Source organism: Gobius niger (assembly GCF_951799975.1).
Source record: "Gobius niger genome assembly, chromosome: 7".
Taxonomy (NCBI): Eukaryota; Metazoa; Chordata; class Actinopteri; order Gobiiformes; family Gobiidae; genus Gobius; species Gobius niger.
Window position 1 is genome coordinate 19,818,299 of NC_136858.1, and position 17,931 is coordinate 19,836,229.

At 42.2% G+C, this 17,931-nt stretch overlaps 1 protein-coding gene across 3 annotated transcripts; it reads left to right on the forward strand.

Annotated features, from left to right (window-relative positions):
* Positions 1 to 4,810: 4,810 nt before the first annotated feature.
* On the forward strand, positions 4,811 to 17,862 carry LOC306965425 (atlastin-2-like). Of its 3 annotated transcripts, XR_013793024.1 has the most exons (15): positions 4,811 to 4,951; positions 9,512 to 9,678; positions 9,760 to 9,969; positions 12,160 to 12,291; positions 13,116 to 13,220; positions 13,297 to 13,347; positions 13,417 to 13,473; positions 13,557 to 13,649; positions 14,289 to 14,427; positions 14,568 to 14,752; positions 14,959 to 15,030; positions 15,107 to 15,538; positions 15,784 to 15,798; positions 15,974 to 16,277; positions 16,529 to 17,861. XR_013793024.1 is itself a non-coding variant. In XM_079559829.1 (14 exons), the coding sequence occupies exons 1-14, from the start codon at positions 4,879 to 4,881 to the stop codon at positions 16,106 to 16,108; spliced, it is 1,866 nt and encodes a 621-aa protein (XP_079415955.1). In that variant the 5' UTR covers positions 4,811 to 4,878; the 3' UTR covers positions 16,109 to 17,862. The 3 variants fall into 3 exon arrangements, 2 of the variants coding, with proteins under 2 accessions (XP_079415955.1, XP_079415956.1); XM_079559829.1 differs by having other exon boundaries at positions 15,974 to 17,862; XM_079559830.1 differs by lacking the exons at positions 15,784 to 15,798; positions 15,974 to 16,277 and having other exon boundaries at positions 16,529 to 17,860.
* Positions 17,863 to 17,931: the final 69 nt, after the last annotated feature.

A 17,931-nucleotide genomic window follows, 5' to 3' on the forward strand; every position in this document is an offset into this window, starting at 1 on the left:
TGCTGCCGTGTGCTGCCCGCCTGGCCCCTCTCTGTGTCTGCTCTGCCTTTCCCTTTCACAGGGACGCCCTGAGGCTCCGCGCCCCACAGGACTCCACTGTCCCACCGTAGCGCGGGACAGAGAGATCAGGGTTTACCTATTAAAGAGGATTACAATCATTTACCTGGGATTTTCAATACGAAAGAATGTGCCTCCCGTCTGTGGTCATTTATCAACAGCTACGAGCTTTGACCTTTTGAAGAATGAATAGATTAAACAATAAAAAAAGAAATAACTATACACTTTTCAGATAAAGGCGGCACGGTGGCGCAGTGGTTAGCACTCGTGCTTCGCAGATCCCCGAACACACGGGGCCTTTCTGTGTAAGGTTTGCATGTTCTCCCCGGTACGCCGGTTTTCCCTACAACTAAAAACATACAATAGGCCGGGATGAATGATGTGTGTTTGAATGGTGGTGGTTCTGTCAGCCTACCCCTGGAGAAACTTTCCACCACCGTGTGTGGAGTGACTGAAGTACAAATCCCCTAAAGCTGCACTGAGTTGCAACTACTTTGTAAGATATTGTTAGTTTTGTACAGTTTTATTTTATTTGGAAAAATACACTGCAAAAACAAATCTCTGTGAATAAAGAAATGCGCGGTGTAAATAAAGTTGCCTTGTCTAAAACTGTGAGGCGCTTTGGGTGAGTCATGTCAAAAGCGCTATAATAAAATAAGCATCCATTCCAACAACATACACCAAAGGATTTGTTTTTAAAAGCTCTTTCTTTTTTAAAGCCACACTGCAGAACATTCCTGGATTCCCTGAAGAATAAACCTGCCAGTCATGCTAAATATGCTCCTACAAATCTGGTTTGTCATGTTTGTTTTTGTATTTTTCACTTAAATTAATGCTTGTATTTTATTTAATGGGTAAAACGTTACATTGTAAAACAAAAATCTTGCTGTATCTCTGTGATATAAGGCTGACTGTGCCGCTGGTGACAAATGTGGATGTTGCATATCCATGACTAAAAATGTCAAGTATCAGTAACACTACATACTTTTCATACCATTTTGATTTAGTTAAATCAGGGTTATTTTTCTTCATAATCAGAGTAATTTTGCATGTGCACTGAAAGATTATAAGGAGTGTTACATGGAGGACTAACACAGCAGACTGCACGTCTTAGTTCCTCAGTGATGGTCCCCGTGCTCGGTCGGAGGCAGACTGACGGATGCTCCTCTGTGACTTGATGAGCAGCAGTCAGGCGCCATGGCGACCTGCAACAATGCTCCAGACTCCACCACAAGTACAACATACGCGGAGTGGGACAATAAACCTGTTGCCAGCACAAAACACAGACGGGCCTAAATCACTTGACAATAGAAGAGCACAATGGGCTAACTATATGCAAACACAAATATGCAAACTTCATAATCACTGGAGAGAGAAGCTAAGGTGTAAAAATCATTTTCAAGCTCTCGGTTGTCCAAGCGTGTTCCCCGGTTATAAAAGTTTTCAACTGAGGAAATGCAATTTCAAACTTTTGAGCAACAGCATGTCAGTGTGCTTTGTTATATGTAGAATGATTTTGATGTTTGTATACACCTCTATATGTACTCAATCTAACTGATCAATACATGTAAAGAAATGAACAAATAAAAATAAAAACTGTGTCTGCCATAGTGCTGTTCAAAAAAGGTGAAACATTAAACAATGTAACTAGTCATGAAAATAGGAAAAAGAAATATGCTTTCAGCTAATGAATGAGCTCATCACAGATAAAACAAAACTTCTTCCTTTAGGTGAAAAATAACAAAACAACAACTTCATTTACCATACAACAAAGGCACACAAATTACCCCAACAGCTAACGTCAAAACAGTAATTATTGTAAATACATCCTAACTTTTCCATCAAGGACGTTCAATTAAGACTTTTTTTTTTTTTTTTGTCAAATGCCTGAGCAAACATGACAGCACATTAGCCTAATCAAAGTTTACAATGCAAAACCAATATTACTTGCGGCTTAACAATTCTGTGAGAAACTGAAAATGACCAGACAAACGCAAGAGCAAATGTGTGTTGGCCAATGCTGCCCCCGTGCGGTAACAGGGAGTAGGACTAAATGTTTTCGTTTTTTTGCTCAGTGAGTTCACATAATAAAGCCTGAAGCCAGACAACATCATAAAATAAGATCAGACAGTTTATAGACTACTAAAAATCCCGCACAACTTAGTTTCCTTGAAGCAAGTTGTATATTCGAGCCATCACATGTATACAGCAGCTGTGTCCCTGTGTGAATAATCATGTGTCCAGTACATATTTTAGTTTGTTCACATGGCTGATTTGTTTCTACTTACTGCTGTAACAAACACAGACTATGTATCTGCCTCTCTTCTCATACCAAAACATTTTTAACTCGGTTTTTACAAACAAACTTTAAGAAGAGCTGTCACCTACAAACCACAAGAGGGAGCTCTTCACTACCAAAACTCCAGACGTCTCCAGAAAACAAAAACATGTAAACAGACTAGTGGAAAATATGCTTTAGAATTGTTAAGAAGACTTGTACAAAGGTGTATAAAAATGTGAACAAAATGACCTGGCTACTAGACCTTGAAATAATGTAGGGTTAGCCTATATAATAATGCAAATACAAATCTAATCACAGGATATTCAGTAGTCACATCTGGAGGCTGCTCGTGGCTTGCTCATTTGGTCAGTGTTTCCTGAGCCAGACTCTAAAATTATCAGAGCTGGACATCTCATATTTCTGCAGGCCAATGGGACGGGCTAAGAATAGTGAGGACTGACACAGATTAACATGGCTGCCCTGACAGTTCTGGTTAAAGGCCGTCATTACAATATTCACTGCATTCACCCAATTCCTTAGTTATCTCATCCTTAGTTATCTCACCACGCTCATCTTTGGTGTGTCATATCGTACCTGCACTACACCAACAAGACAACAAGACTTCAGGTTTAACTCTAGTTCCTATCTGATGTTGACATAAACATAGACAAGTCCATGCATTAGCACTAAATGTCACAGCTAATCCTGGGATGGAGCAGGATCGCCTGGATATGTTGGGATGTCCCTTTGAGAGAGTGTCGATCCTGGAACGCCCGGCCACCACCAGCCTCCTCCTCTGTACGGTGAGCTCAGGGTTATTTAAGAGCAGCACTGAAGCGGTCATCGGCTTTATTCAACTCCTCTTTTTATCTTCCAATGGTCTAAATGAAAGCAAAAGATCAAGGTCACAGCGTCACTTAGCTTGAAGCTTTCTTGAACACTGGGTTTAGATAACCTGAAGCAATGCAAACATATACTAAGAGCCTTATCCAAACATACTTAACCTTTACGGCCACAAACTCACTGCTAAAACACATAAACCATATTAAGTGTTATTGCTCACTGGAAGGGCTTTTGTTCAAACAGAAGAAGATGGAGGACTCAAACAGGTCAAAAATGTTTGGACTGGACTTGGAAGAAACTCATTTCATTTATGTTGCGTGTCACAGAAGCCACGCAGTGTCTTCACTCTCCACTGTTAGCCGACAATGCTGGACGAGAGCAGCTGAGCAAACACTAAGGTGTAAGTGGATCTACTTGCCTCAAGAGCTTTTATGGCATTTGATTTGACTATCCAGATACGCTTATCACTACAGCAATTATTACACCATAAAGTTACGAACAGTGAGCACACACAGCATAACTTTACACAAAATGGCATGATGTACAGTTTGTCAGCCCAAATGTTTCACCAATGTGACCAGGCCAGGTTTTACTGGGCAGCTGTGGCTGACTTAAACATTACGAAACTCATATCAGAATAAAGGCTCAAGAAATGGATCATATTCTTCAGATTCCTTTCACAAATTCTTAGAGTGGTTAGTAATATGAAGAAGGTGATTACAAAACCATGACATTTGTGGACAGGCCTGTGAGAAACTAGAGCTAAAGCAAACACACAGCATGATCATTATGCAATATCAGAGAGTGGGTGGCTGAGGGTGTCTAAATATCAAAGTCCTAAAGTAGTGAAAGGAACAGCGTCATTATTCTTTCACATTAGTGTTTGAGCACACGCACAGGGCCCCACAACCCACTGGGGCAATTCAATTAAAGTGCATATGACACATTAGCTTTCTGTAGTTTGACCATTGTTGTGACGTTTATCATTTCACTTCTTTATTGGACACCGACAGGAAGTGACATCGATGAAGTGAAAACAATTTTGAATTGTTGCTGCGCCAACCATATTATGTCAATGAAAATGAGTGAGTCAAACTGCTATGAAACTTTGTTTCTATGTCACTTCCTGTCAGCAGCTTAAAAATTCAAATAACTTTTCTGCCCAACATTTCTTCATTAAAATTGCTGCTTCGCTGAAATAAAATTCTAATTATGCAACTGAGCTTGCACTGACGTTATCCATCTAAATAAGTAATATATAAAAAAAAAAAAAAAAAAAAGTATTAAAACCTGTCATATGCACTTTAAAGGCCTTGTTCTATTGTGATTGTGATTATTGACAAAAAACAGTAGGATATTGTATTACTGCTGTGTAGTCCCCCCTGACTCCCTCAAACAGCATTGGGGCCCCACAAAACAATATTAAGGGCCCTGTGACAACTTTTTTGCATTTTGCGTCACACACTGAAGTCAGAAGATACCTGTTTTATAGTCATTCTTGTGAAGTCCAAAGTTTTCTTGCGTTCCTCGGCGCACTTGCATCTGCGTGAAAAGAACGATTAGCTTCTGCATCGATCGCTAACAGGGACAGGGGGTGCACTTGACCCAGCGGCCGCCCGAAGCCCCTGGGGCAACCCGCGAGGAGGAGAAATAAGCAGCCGTGACGTCAGGCGCGTGCGTTAGAGCAGCAGACCAAGATGGCGGAGGTGAGCGGGCTGAGGAGCAGGAATCACTTCGAGTCCAACTGTAAATCCCGAGTCCCCGGCGAAGGTAAACTGCTCTTCTTTAGCCGGAGTGGCTTCGTAAACACCAGCCTGTCTCCAGAGCCGACATACGTGTGACAGATCCCGCTCAGATCGTCAAGCTTTTCGCCGCGTTGGTGTCTGTCAATGCCAAACTCTCTCCGTTAGCCTGTGTGTGTGTGTGTTTGTGCGTCCAGCCAAATGCGGCAACTCTGACAACCCTGTAATCTCAACGCTTTTTTGACTGACACCGGGTTAAGATTGTGTAAGAGTAATAGAAAATGCGGCGTAAATGCGAGTGTGTTGAGAGCTTTTCATCGGAAGCTTGCTTTGTTTGTTTTTACTCGTTCGCAAACACTTTCGAACAGGGTCCCTTTCTAACCTCGGGTGCAAATCCGTTCACAACACCTGTTTTCTGTTCCCCCCCCCCAGGTCATGACTTTGTCTTGTTTTGCGAATAGATTAACCAGCCGTCTTTATCATCGCACTAAATCAATAGTTTGGAGTGAATGTTGGAGGTATTATTTGTGTGTGAACTTTGAACAGTCCGCGTTTACAACCAGCAGTTAACGTACTGTGTTGTTGTGTGCACGTTAATCCTCTCATCCTGCTAAACACAGGATATATTTAAATACAAGTCTTGGGCAGGAGTATGTTAGGTTACTCTGTGTCTTTCTTTGCATAAGCTTGACAAATGGCATTAGACTTTCATTAGGTTTAAAAGCCACGTGTTTGCACTGTTTTGAGGTGTTAATGCAATTCATGTGAGTAGCCTATATTAAATTGTCTAATATAATATTTTCAAGCCATTTTTTTGGGACCGGTCTTTCAGTCTATTTCTTGATACCACTACTATATTGTCGGTGCCACATCCCAAAAGAAAAATGAATGTCATCATGTTATGGTTGCGTCTTGCCATATGTATATTGTGTCACCTGCAATAACAATAATGAAGCTTATGTTGTGAAGCCCTTTATAGCACTTGCTCAATCATAATGCCGTCAAGTCTGGTGTAAAGCGTGCCAGCTGACTCTGTGGCAACATTTACCAACACCACATTCACTCACTCTTATGCTTAATCTGCACTTTGTCCTCTTGAGCCCGTCTCCTGTGTCCTGTGTCCCGGTCCTGACGGGTGATTGCTGCAATGGAACATTTGACCTGCTTGTCTTGTGTCCAGAGAAGCCACGTGCACGTTTTTATGCAGCTAAAAAGTTACACTAGTCTCGGCAAGTGAGAAATATTCTTTAAAGTCGGTGGCTTTTGTTGTAACAAATGTACACATTGCTTAATGGATCCAAAATTGCATGTTTTTGTCTGGATCTTTTAATGATCTAGTACTTAAATTACTTTTACTTGAAATGATTTGGTTGTCTAATGCAGTGATTCCCAACCTTTTTTGTCTCGCGTACCCCTTGAGTCTCCGCTAAACTAATTTATTGGTATTAATGTGAATTTATTTTTAAAAAAAAGAAAGAAAGAAGAGGAAACACTCTCCATACCCCTGGTTGGGAAACAATAATGTACATTGTCAGGGGTGGAAAGTCGGTATAGGTCTTCGTGATGGGACCTCTCTTAGATTTCTTATTTTATTTCATAAATTTAAAAACGATAAAACAAAGATGGCTTTTGTATGGTTCAGGAAAACTATTTTCAAAGAAACTGGCACATAAATTATTTCCACTCCAGAACAATTTCAGATACAATAGTCCCCATTTTATTCCTCAAACTTCAAAAACAATTACCTGTTTGCCGCTACAGACAGAGCACCAGGCCAATAATCAAGTGTGATTTTGTCATAATGTGTGATCAGCTCAAGAAAAAGGCAGTTTTCTGTTGTAAAGAGATTCAAGATTACATATTTTTAATATCGATTTCCCTTTAATTTGTTGTTCTCGCTGTCTCTTCACCAAATACAAGTATAAGCACAAAGCACCGTGTCTGGTGTGTACACAAAGAGCAATACAAGTAGGCCAGGGAACATCTGCTCTCCCTGTTGTAAGATAAGGAGTAAGGCGGCTAATTTTAGTCGCGGCCCTGTTTTGTGGAGCCAGTGGAATGGCACAGTACTTTAGCTGCTTCATAATTAATCGTGAGAGAGTGTATCAGTGAAACTATAGTGGTCCGCTGTTCATCTCCTCATTGTGTTTTCAGATTCTCCCTGCTGTGGGAGACTGCGACCTGTCTCTGCAGAGTGCTGTCTTTGTCTGCATAACTGAGTGCTGCTGACAATGATGACTCTAGTCTGGACTCGGGGCAGGAGCACAGCTAATTTGTCCAGCAGCAATGGTCCAGTACAAAAGGCAGATATTCTAACAGTAACCTCTGCGGCCCTGGGAGATTGTGCTGGTGCTCCACTCACAGCACACCTCGTTTGAGCTCATTTTATAGTACATTAAATACTTTTATTTATTAATAGTTCACTGGGTTATGAGTCACTTGATTTTGACTTTCTATCTCGCCCTAAATTCTGTCAGACGCTCATCACCTCTGACGCAGTCACCACTGGACAAACAAGTTATGAATTGGGGAATGCTTGATGAAAGCTGGACTATAGTTATGTAATTTGATATAATGTACAGAGCTGTAAGAATGGCCATATCTGTGATTGGTTGTACAATCCTTTTTCATAAAGCATTTAGGAATGTAAAAAGGCTGTTGTAATTCGCACAAACCCGCACTTGGAGACTCGAGTGTAGATGTGTTCACCAGGAGTGACACAGCAGCTGAGCAAGTTGCTTCACAGCTCTGTTATTGTTTCGCTGCTTGCCTGCTGTCTGCTAACTTGGCGGATTTTGCATTTAGCATTAGATTAGTGACATTCAACCTCTATTTTCAGTGTTCTCGTTCACGCCTAACACTCAATATGACTTAAGAAAAATCGCAGCTTTTTTTTCCTACATTGAGATTGATTTGACAGCACTTTACAACATCTTTCAATTACTTATCATTCATATAATTTGGAGAAAAAAAAGAGTTTGATCTAAGACTTGGCTACATAAAACTATCAGGAACTATGACACTGAATTTGGCGGCGTCGTCTTTTTTATTTCTGGAACGCATTATTGGCGAGTCATCATATTTTAAGTAGTTTCTGAAGTATTAAAGTCTCATCAATCCGCGTGTCTGTGTGTGTTGGAGCTTGTAGCACATAGCGCAGGCCTGACATGTTTCCAGAGTCAGACAGAAAGAAGGCCTCAGTCTACTCCGGCGGGACAAGCGCTCTGGATCGTAAACAACCCACTTTCGTTGTAACTTATCACAGGTCGACCTTTTATACTGAAATATCGGCCGTGTCCTTCATCCTCCATGAGTTTGTGGCACAAGTCTATTTCAGAGCCTGACCCAGATGGGCGCACCGCAGTGGGTAACAGAATGTAGCTCAGTCAGGACAGGAAGAGGAAACTGCCGTATCTATGTGTACATGGTATGTCCCACAGTCCCATACAGAAGTGCAGAGTTCGATCAACTCTTCATGCCCTTTGTCTGCCTGAGAAAGAATCCGAGGAAGCAGATATTTGCTTAATAATTTGGAAAAATGCCATTTGCCTGCCACCTCTCTGTTGTAACTAAGGATGTTGGAACTTGTTCAGATTGTTTGAAGCCAATATCGTTTATCAATTTCTTACACTGAAAGCATGAAGTCAATCTGGTGTTGCAATTATTCTACAGAGCAGACGCTGCGGGGTAATCTACAACTTTGGCTGGGTTCCTGTTGAAAGTGTTGTATCGAGATGCATTTTCCTTTTCAGATGGCAGGCTGGTTGTTTCAGCTCGAATAATCATAATTTATGGAAATTGTCTCTTATGGAATTAGAGTGGGGCAGCCTGACCAGCATGTTTTTGGAGGTCGAGGAAACCGTAGTAACCGGAGGAAAGCTGGCTGGCTGCCTTCAGCGCTCCTCTGATCCTCTGAAACGTTGCCCCGCCTCCTGAGTTTGTCCCTGTTTCAGAGCGTGGTGTCCTGCATTGGTCAGCTCCTCCACCTTCTTCCTCCTGCGCAGCTCCCTCCGCTCCACAACAGAGTTTCAGCATCTTCTTGGAAGTGCGAAGCGGTTCTTATTTTATTCTCCAGGGAACGTTCATGAGCTGCAGGTGTGGGGAGTTCTTGGTGACTCTCAGTGTTTGAGAGGAAGAGATCTGTAGGTCTCTAGCTAACTTTTAAAAAGCTGCTTTCTTCAGGTCCATTATGGACAAAAAAAAATCTGCCGAACCTTACGAAAACACGGTAAAGATGTACAGAAGTATCCAGTAAAACAATGGAGTACAAACAACACATGCAGTTCACAGAAAAAGGCAAAAAAAACGCAGCTAGAGAGAGGGAGGGAGGTTGCTGCTGTTCTGTAGTTCTGTTTATGGCTCAAATTGACAAATAATTATAGGTATGTAAAAAATGTATCATTAAAGCCCTGGCATCAAAGAAAATGTAACTCCACTCAGTCCTGTCTGTAACCCGTGTCAGTCCAACTTGTGCGTGACAAGTTTATGACTGATATTCGAGCTACAGATTACAAGTCTGGGATTGCAGTTAAGTACTTTGGTCCTGCGTAGACTAACTAACGTAGACTGCTTCCCTGTGTTTCCAAAGCACTGAGGGGAGTGCAGGATGGCCCAATCATCCGGCACAAGCAGAGGCCTCCTCTAGCCAAACCTGAGGACCTGGAGGATGAATTTCTTCCAACGAGAAACACTGTTCTTCCAGACTTTGATGATGACCTCATGCCCTCCCCAGATGAAGAGATCCAAGAGGAAAAGGTACTGTTCACACCCATGTTTTCTGCATTGAAAGTAGTTATATTTACAATTCCTGCCTCTGACCCTCCAATGTGTATTTAGGTGGTAGAGGAAGAAATGGCTCGGCCCATCCAGATAGTGCTGGCCAATGAGGATGAGCACAGTTTTGAGCTGGACGCGGCGGCGCTGGAGAAGATTCTGCTGCAGGACGACGTGAAGGACCTGAATGTGGTGGTGGTGTCTGTGGCCGGAGCCTTTCGAAAGGGCAAGTCCTTCCTGCTGGACTTCATGCTGCGCTACATGCACATACAGGTGAGGCACAAACAAAGCCGTGGATTAACAACAAGGTGTGGATGATACTGGAGATGATTTACATGACTCATCAAAGCAGGCATTTTCCACAGGAGGCTCACAAACTTTTCATGCCTAATTTTTTATTCCATTTTGTTTTGTTGCCATCTGGTACTACATTCATATGTATTTATTTTCTTTTGGTAAATGTTCTTCGCTGATCAACTTACAATAAAGCTTTAGAAATAACCATTTAAAAAAAGGTTGTAAAAGTATGAAAAACTACAAAGTATTCAGACCCTATACAAGCACTGTGCAAGTCTGTGGTCAATTTCCTTCATCGCAGAGAGGTGTTGCCGCTTCATAAGCCAAAGCCAGTTTCCAAGTGTAGATTTTTCCAGAATGAACAAAATTTGAGCCCAAGGAGATTGAAATGTCATTTTTGAGAAAGTCCCGAGAACAAACTTGATGAAATACAATATGTAAAAAACATTATTTACTAACAAGTCATACAAAGTCGCCACCTGGATGTGACTGTTATGATCTGGCGTTGCTGCTGCTGGTCAGGTCTAGGTTCAGCACAAGGAATGAGATCAGCTGACGACCCGAACATCCTGAATAACCAGGTTACTCCATCAATGGATTTCTTCTTCCCTGACACGCACATATCCCAGGATGACAATGCCAGGATTCATTGAGCTCACATGGTGAAAGAGTGGTTCAGGGAGCTTGAGACATCATTTTCACACATGGATTGGCCAGATCTTAACCCCATTGAGAATCTTTGGGATGTGCTGGAGAAGGCATTGCTCAGTGGTCACACTCCCCATCATCAATACAAGATCTTGGTGAAAACATTAGTGCAAAAGTGGATCTTTTCACATTGCAGCTTATACGTTATACAACTTTATCTGAATCTCCTGCTGCAATAAGTTATAAGGCCAAAAACTCAATTAGAATAATTAAGTTATTTTTATATTTAACTTAGCTGTCATTGTGTATGGAAAAATAATGTGATAATTAATGCCTGAAAAGACTTACTAAAGAAAATCCAGAGTAAATGTGATATATCTGTGGCCTGTAGTCGGCTTTTTAGCAGGTTAAAATCCCAATTCAGCAAAATCCCATTATAGTGAATAGGGCTAAAGTTCCGTTGGACCCTGAAGTTGAGCGATGACATCCTCACTTAACAAACGTATTGAAACAACGCCACAGCAAATGTGTGATGTTGTAATCAAAGCTAAAGGCGTACAAAGTATTTGAGCGAAAGGTGCGAATTCAACAGATAACCTTCCATGAGATTGTTTTATATTTGGGTCCACAGTGTCAAAAACAGTCTTTCATGAGGAATAAATGAAGGGGTATGAATACTTTCTCAATCCGCAGACTGAGACTTATTAACGTGTTTCCATGGACTATGATGCATGAAGCTTCCTCGTGCTTCAGACGGTGTGACCCGTTCTGGCATGCGTAACCGTTAATACAAATGGCATGTGAAGACAAGTGCTTCCTGTTTGGTCTCATACTCCAAATCTCAAACTTGCTGTGAGATTCTTATTAAAGATAACGAGAAACAGACATGCCCAGACATTAATGTGAAATGGCCATAAATCTTTTAAATCTCTTTTTTTATTAGTTTTATTTTTTATGAGCGTTTGTCTTCCTCTTTGTTCAAATTCAGTCATTGATAAGTCAGTCTTGGTTGAAGTATTTGAACAGTTATGTTTTTCAATCTTTTATTACATTTCCACCTGGTAAAGGTATGTTCTTGGTGGTAATATAGAAGCAGGGCCTCCAAAATACATGTATCCCATTCCTAGTTATACCTATTCCTGTGCTATTGTTCCCCATTACCAGGTCATTACTGAGCTACAAAGTAAAGTCCGAACAACAATGGTTTTGCAATGAGCCAACCTGCCGTGGTGTCATTTGCCTTTCAAATAATTGTTTGCATTGAGATGTGTTTACTCTCTTCTCCAGTGTGGTAAATGAATCTGTGCAGCTGAAAACAGACGATAAACTTTGTTCGCCTGATACGGCATTTTTGCACTCTGAAATCATCCACTCCTTGTTTGACATTAGGGCTGCAAGAAGTGTTTTCTTTCTAGTAGCTAACTAGACTCCTCAGGCTTTGGGGTGTTTTGTGAATTTTAAACCACACTCCTGTTTTTTTAATGTTTCTTCTCTGCCACCTTGTGTGTCCCGCTGCAGAAGGGCTCGTGGATGGGCGGGGACGATGAGCCTCTCACAGGGTTCACTTGGAGGGGAGGCTGCGAGAGGGAAACCACAGGAATCCAGGTCTGGAGCGAAGTGTTCGTGGTGGAGAAGCCAGATGGGAGCAAGGTTAGCACTCGCACTGATCGACACTGGATTTGTGAACATACCCATTGTATGGGTTAAATTCCATCATTTGCCCATGATACACCAGAGTATGTAAAACTGACTGTACATTGTCAGTTTCAGACCTCTGCAAAATGACATAGGAATACATAGAGCTGTACGAATAATAACTTGTGAGTTCTGAGTGGCTCCATATTGATAAATTGTCGATTGCCGTATTTTACGGACTATAAGTTGCTCTGGAGTATAAGATGCACCAGCCTTGGTAACTACCAGGGCACGGAGGCGCAGCTGCACCTTTGACAAGACTCTCCCGGCATCACGTCGTCCAAGCTCTCATTTGCGAACTCGTTCCTCTAGCTTTTAGCCCGTGATTAGCTTTTTTTGTTTTCTTCATTGCAGTAAGAGTAAATTAAGCTTTTCACCAGTCTCTCACAAGTTTCTGCTTACTCTAAACTTTCAGATACTGGTACACAAGCCTAGAGCGCCCTCTAGCGAATGTCAATGTGAAAATAACAAACATGTGAAATGATATACTTTGATATATAAGTCGCACCAGAGTGTAAGTCGCACCCCCAGCCAAACTATGAAAAAAACCTGCGACTTATAGTCTGGAAAATAAGGTACTTTGTTCAGAAAGTATTCATTCACATCTATATACACTATTGATTGCTTTATTATGTGTTATCCATTCACTGTCTTTAAATTCCTGCACTTGGCTTTTGTACCTGTTCCAAATCATGACCAATTGACGGAGTTTGCCACCAGTGGACTTTTATGAATGTCCAGAGTGATTTAATGAACAAGAATGTATTTTCCGTGCTCAGGTGGCTGTGCTTCTCGTGGATACCCAGGGCGCCTTCGACAGCCAGTCCACCATCAAAGACTGCGCCACAGTGTTCGCCCTCAGCACAATGACCAGCTCTGTTCAGGTGTGACTCAGGGAAAGGTCCCATCTGCCGAAACACTGAGCCTGTTTTTAAGTTGTGGTTTGTGTTGTGTTTTTAGGTTTACAATCTCTCCCAGAACGTTCAGGAAGACGATCTGCAGCATCTACAGGTGAACATTATTCCCTCTCGTCGCCACACTGCACTGTGATTGTTGTTCTGTAATATTCTCTGCTTCCAGCTTTTTACAGAGTACGGGCGTCTTGCATTGGAGGAGATCTACTCAAAACCTTTTCAAGTATGAAGTCCATGAGTGTGCTTCTTCCGCTTTATCAAAGGTCTGGTTTCCGCTTGAATCACAGTTTGATGGTTTTGTCGTAGACCCTGATGTTTCTTATTCGGGACTGGAGTTATCCTTATGAACACTACTACGGACTTGCAGGAGGAATGACCTTCCTGGAGAAAAGACTTCAGGTAATAGTTTCACCTAAGCATTTTGTATTTTATGTTAGGATTAATGTTGTGAAGTATTTCATTCAAATGTATGTCGGTTATAGCCATTTCAATTTTTTTTTGATCTCGGCAAATGTCTTTTCCTTGGCTTTACATTTTTTTATCTGTTGCTGTGTAGCTATACTTTTATACGTGTTATTAGCATGCAAACCCAGGCTGCTGAGGGTACTGCAGCACCCCCTGGTGGATGGTTTGCACATTGTAGGCAATATTATTACATTGGAAATGTATCCATAAAAGTAATTTTTGGAGGCAATCTTGTCCCTCAGCACCCCCTAACCAAAATGTTTCCACTGCTCTGTTAGCATATCCCAGTTCTTCCTTGGAATCAACCTGTGTTGCCAATATTTTTGATACAGCTGCCACTTCAGTGGTGCAAAACGGATTGCTACCACATTATGATAATCCCATTACCTCATCAAGCTAATAATAAAAAACAAAAGCTGGTCGTGCACTCTCAAGAACTGCAGCTCTGCAGCGTCAGCGGTCACACCCAACACTCTTTACATTGTGCAAACATATATGATTAGTGTGTGATGTGTTTACCCACTCACACATGGACTGGACAAAACTCTCACTGCGGTCGTCTGTGTACCTCAGGTGAAGCAGAACCAACACGAGGAGCTGCAGAACGTCCGGAAGCACATTCACTCCTGCTTCTCAAACATCGGCTGCTTCCTGCTGCCACATCCCGGACTCAAGGTGGCCACCAACCCATACTTTGATGGCAGGCTGAAAGGTACAGTCGAGTGGGAAAAGTATGCTTCCTTAAAACTATTCTGAACTAGGTATTCAAGGAAATGCTTTCCAGTCATGCACGTGTTAGAATTTGTCCTGTGCAGAATGCTCAAATACAGTGTATCTGGTGTTTATCTTCAGATATTGATGATGATTTTAAGAGGGAACTGGCCACGCTCGTGCCTCTTCTGTTGGCCCCAGAAAATCTGGTGGAAAAAGAAATTGGAGGCACCAAAGTCACATGCAGAGACCTTGTGGAGTACTTCAAGGCCTACATAAAGATCTACCAAGGCGAGGAACTACCTCATCCTAAATCCATGCTGCAGGTTGGTGATGTGTAAAAGGACTGCCTCCATGTTTCAATACACTCGCATGTCTTTCTTCAGGGCAAAATGTTTTCAATTTTTGTAGCCTCATCCTCGATGAGCACCTGCGGGCTACATTTGATTCAAACATGCACAGTGGTCCTGTTGATGCTCTGTGTCTATTTTTTGTCTTTCTGATACATGATTGAATCATGCCTTTCTTCCAGGCAACAGCCGAGGCCAACAACCTGACCGCTGTGGCAGGAGCCAAGGACTTGTACAGCAGAAGCATGGAGCAGGTACGAGGGATTTCTGTGGTGTTTTGGGCTGACATTGGCTTGTGATGGGACCTGACCTCTTTGTGACCTTTCTCAGATTTGTGGTGGAGACAAGCCGTACATCGCTCCGTCCGATCTGGAGCGCTGCCATGAAGAGTTTCGCGATCACTCGGTGCGGTTCTTTCGCTCAGTGAAGAAAATGGGCGGAGAGGAGTTCTGTCAGAAATACCAGAGCCAACTGGAGGCCGAGCTGGACGAGACCTACGTCAACTTCACCAAACACAACGACGGGAAAAACATCTTCTACGCGGCGCGCACTCCTGCCACTCTCTTCGCTGTCATGTTTGTCACCTACATCGTGTCTGGGGTGACGGGCTTCATCGGCCTGAGCACGTTGGCAGCCATGGCTAACCTCATCATGGGGGTGGCTCTGATGGCCCTCTGTGCCTGGGCCTATGTGAAGTATTCGGGGGAGTACCGCGAGGTGGGCTCTGTGATCGACCAGGTGGCAGAGACGCTGTGGGAACAGGTGGGTACCAGCATGACATGTGTAGAGCTATTGCTCTACACTATTACAGTGTACAATAACTGCCAATCTAAAGTAAACTGCTGGAAATGGAAATGGCTGTATTGGCTGTGTCTTAATCTGGCTCTATTTATTTGTAAATGTAATGGACCTTTTGTTAGCTAGAACTCTCACGAGGGTGCTTTGTGTTTTATCCTTGAGTAACTGAGGTGCTCTTGCCTGTCTGCTTTGCCTCTTGTGCTTGACAGAGGACCATAAGAAAGGTGAGAGGAGCTGCATCATGTTTCGTATTTTGTTCACTTCTTTGTCCTCTGCCCCTCGCCATTTTCCCTTCGTCTACAGTCCTTTCATATCCCAGTCCCTCTGTGCCTCTGTCCCATACGTCAGCTGTAGCTGCCTTGTGCTAACTGCCCTGCTCCTCCCTGGTGTCCCCAATAGGTCTTTTCCAAAGTGGTGGAACCGGTCAGGAAGCGCCTAGGCTGGCCCTTCTCCCTCCTTCCTTCATTCCCTCCAGTGGCTTTGGGACTCCGAGTGCTGTCTCCACTCAACAACAACTACAAGAAGACAAACTAACCCCTGCTTTTTATACAAACTCTACACTACTTTCCGCACTTCACTGGCTTCTTAATTCCCAGAATTTTGTTTGGACAAAGATGAACTGCAACTCACTGTCATAGAATATATAAACCCTGGCAGGCCAGGCCCATCTCAGGATCTAAAGAAGGAACAGCCTGCAAAAACGGTCTTAATTGTTTTTGTTAACTCTCAACATTACACATGATGTTTTAGGTTTGGTTCAGTTTGACGTGATGTTTCTTTTATGGTTTTGCTGAGATGTTCTTACCACTTTTCTTTTAGGTTCCAGTTTTGTCCTTTTCTTTCCCTTTGTTTCTTTTCTCATTTAATTTAAACCTTTATCTTATTATGATTTGCTGTTCTGCCATATGGCAATCTCAGGCCAATATTATTCTGATTTCGTCTTTTGTCTTGTAGGTCTTGAAGCCACTAAGTGATCAATACATGGAAGATAACGTGCGGCAGACAGTGGTGAACTCCCTCAAAGCCAGTTTGACAGAATCGAGCTCACAGCAATTTAAGCAAAAAACTCACTGACTCCGCACCGTCTCTTCTAAAATCCTAAAACTGAACTGTCACACACCAAAGCTCACCTCTGTTTCCACGTCTGTGCAGCCCTGGTTGATTTGCTGTAGGGCTCATGCTGAATGTCGCCCCCTGGTGCCTCTGAGCACAAAGTGCATGTTTTCAAAGGACTTGTCAGCGGCTTCTTGCCAAAACATGAAGAGCTGACATCTCGTGTCCAGTGTGCCATGCTGTGATGGATGTAGTGTTCTGTAGCCACACGCACATCCTCACATCCTCCTCCTGTCACCGTCCAGGTGACGTCTGCAGGCCTACGCTGTACTTCAGGGAGCAGGGAATAATAACTTACAGCTCAATGATCAGTTTATTTTCTCTTTTGGCATCATACAGCTCGTTTAAAATGGTCAAATTTTATTTTTTGAGATTCAAACCAACATAAACACAACCAGAAAGCTTTTTAATAGAAATTAAACTGATCATATCTGCCTCCTGTTGGAGAATTCGCTCTTAAACAACTGCTGAAACCCCTCTTTATTGTCATGTTTTATTGTAGTCTTTTCTGACCGTGTTTCTTATATACTGTAGTTGCCAGTGTTCAGTTTTCTGCATGATTCAGAGCCACAGTTCTATGGCACAGGCTAACTTAGAGGCTTTTGTCGCCTGCACAGCAAGTAGTTTTCATCATAATTCCACTGCCTTCAACAAAGCTACTGTAATCCAAAGCATTAGGATCTTTTGGTTTATGTCGGACAAGTTCCCTAGACTTTCATGTTTTAAGAGTCTTTATTCTACTCTCATAATAACATGAATGTCATGCTTTTTATGGAAATCCAAAGTTTTGCAGAAATTGTATGTAATGGACTGAAAACACTGCAGTTTAAACTATTGTTTGGTCATTTGCCTGAACTGTCATTCACATGATCCTCATCTCAAGCGCCAGTCTCAGTGAGATCTAAAACTGGGCATATGCTGAATTTAATACTTAAATGAACTTTGTACATGTTTTAGTCATCATTGGTCTACTTTACTTAACAGTTTAATAAATGGTAAGTTGCCGCTGTAGGTTTACATCAGTTTTTCACATTGTTATGATGAACAGTAGAGAAACTATTACGATGTTGACTGGAGTCTCGTTATGAGTTGAATGACGAGATTGTGTGTCTGCCTTTTAAAATGTGTATGCTAATTTATTTTTGAATAAAATGTTTATCTGAGGTTAATATTTCTATGTAATGTTATATTTGTCCATGTCCGATGACCTCCGATGGCCATCGGTTTGATGAAAATCTCCACAT

Excerpts from the sequence above, each read along its gene's own strand:
- LOC306965425 (XM_079559829.1), top strand. The coding sequence starts at position 4,879 with ATGGCGGAGGTGAGCGGGCTGAGGAGCAGGAATCACTTCGAGTCCAAC. Across the intron at positions 4,952-9,511 it reads ATCCCGAGTCCCCGGCGAAG|CACTGAGGGGAGTGCAGGAT; the intron begins GTAAACTGCTCT and ends GTGTTTCCAAAG. Across the intron at positions 15,031-15,106 it reads ACAGCAGAAGCATGGAGCAG|ATTTGTGGTGGAGACAAGCC; the intron begins GTACGAGGGATT and ends GACCTTTCTCAG.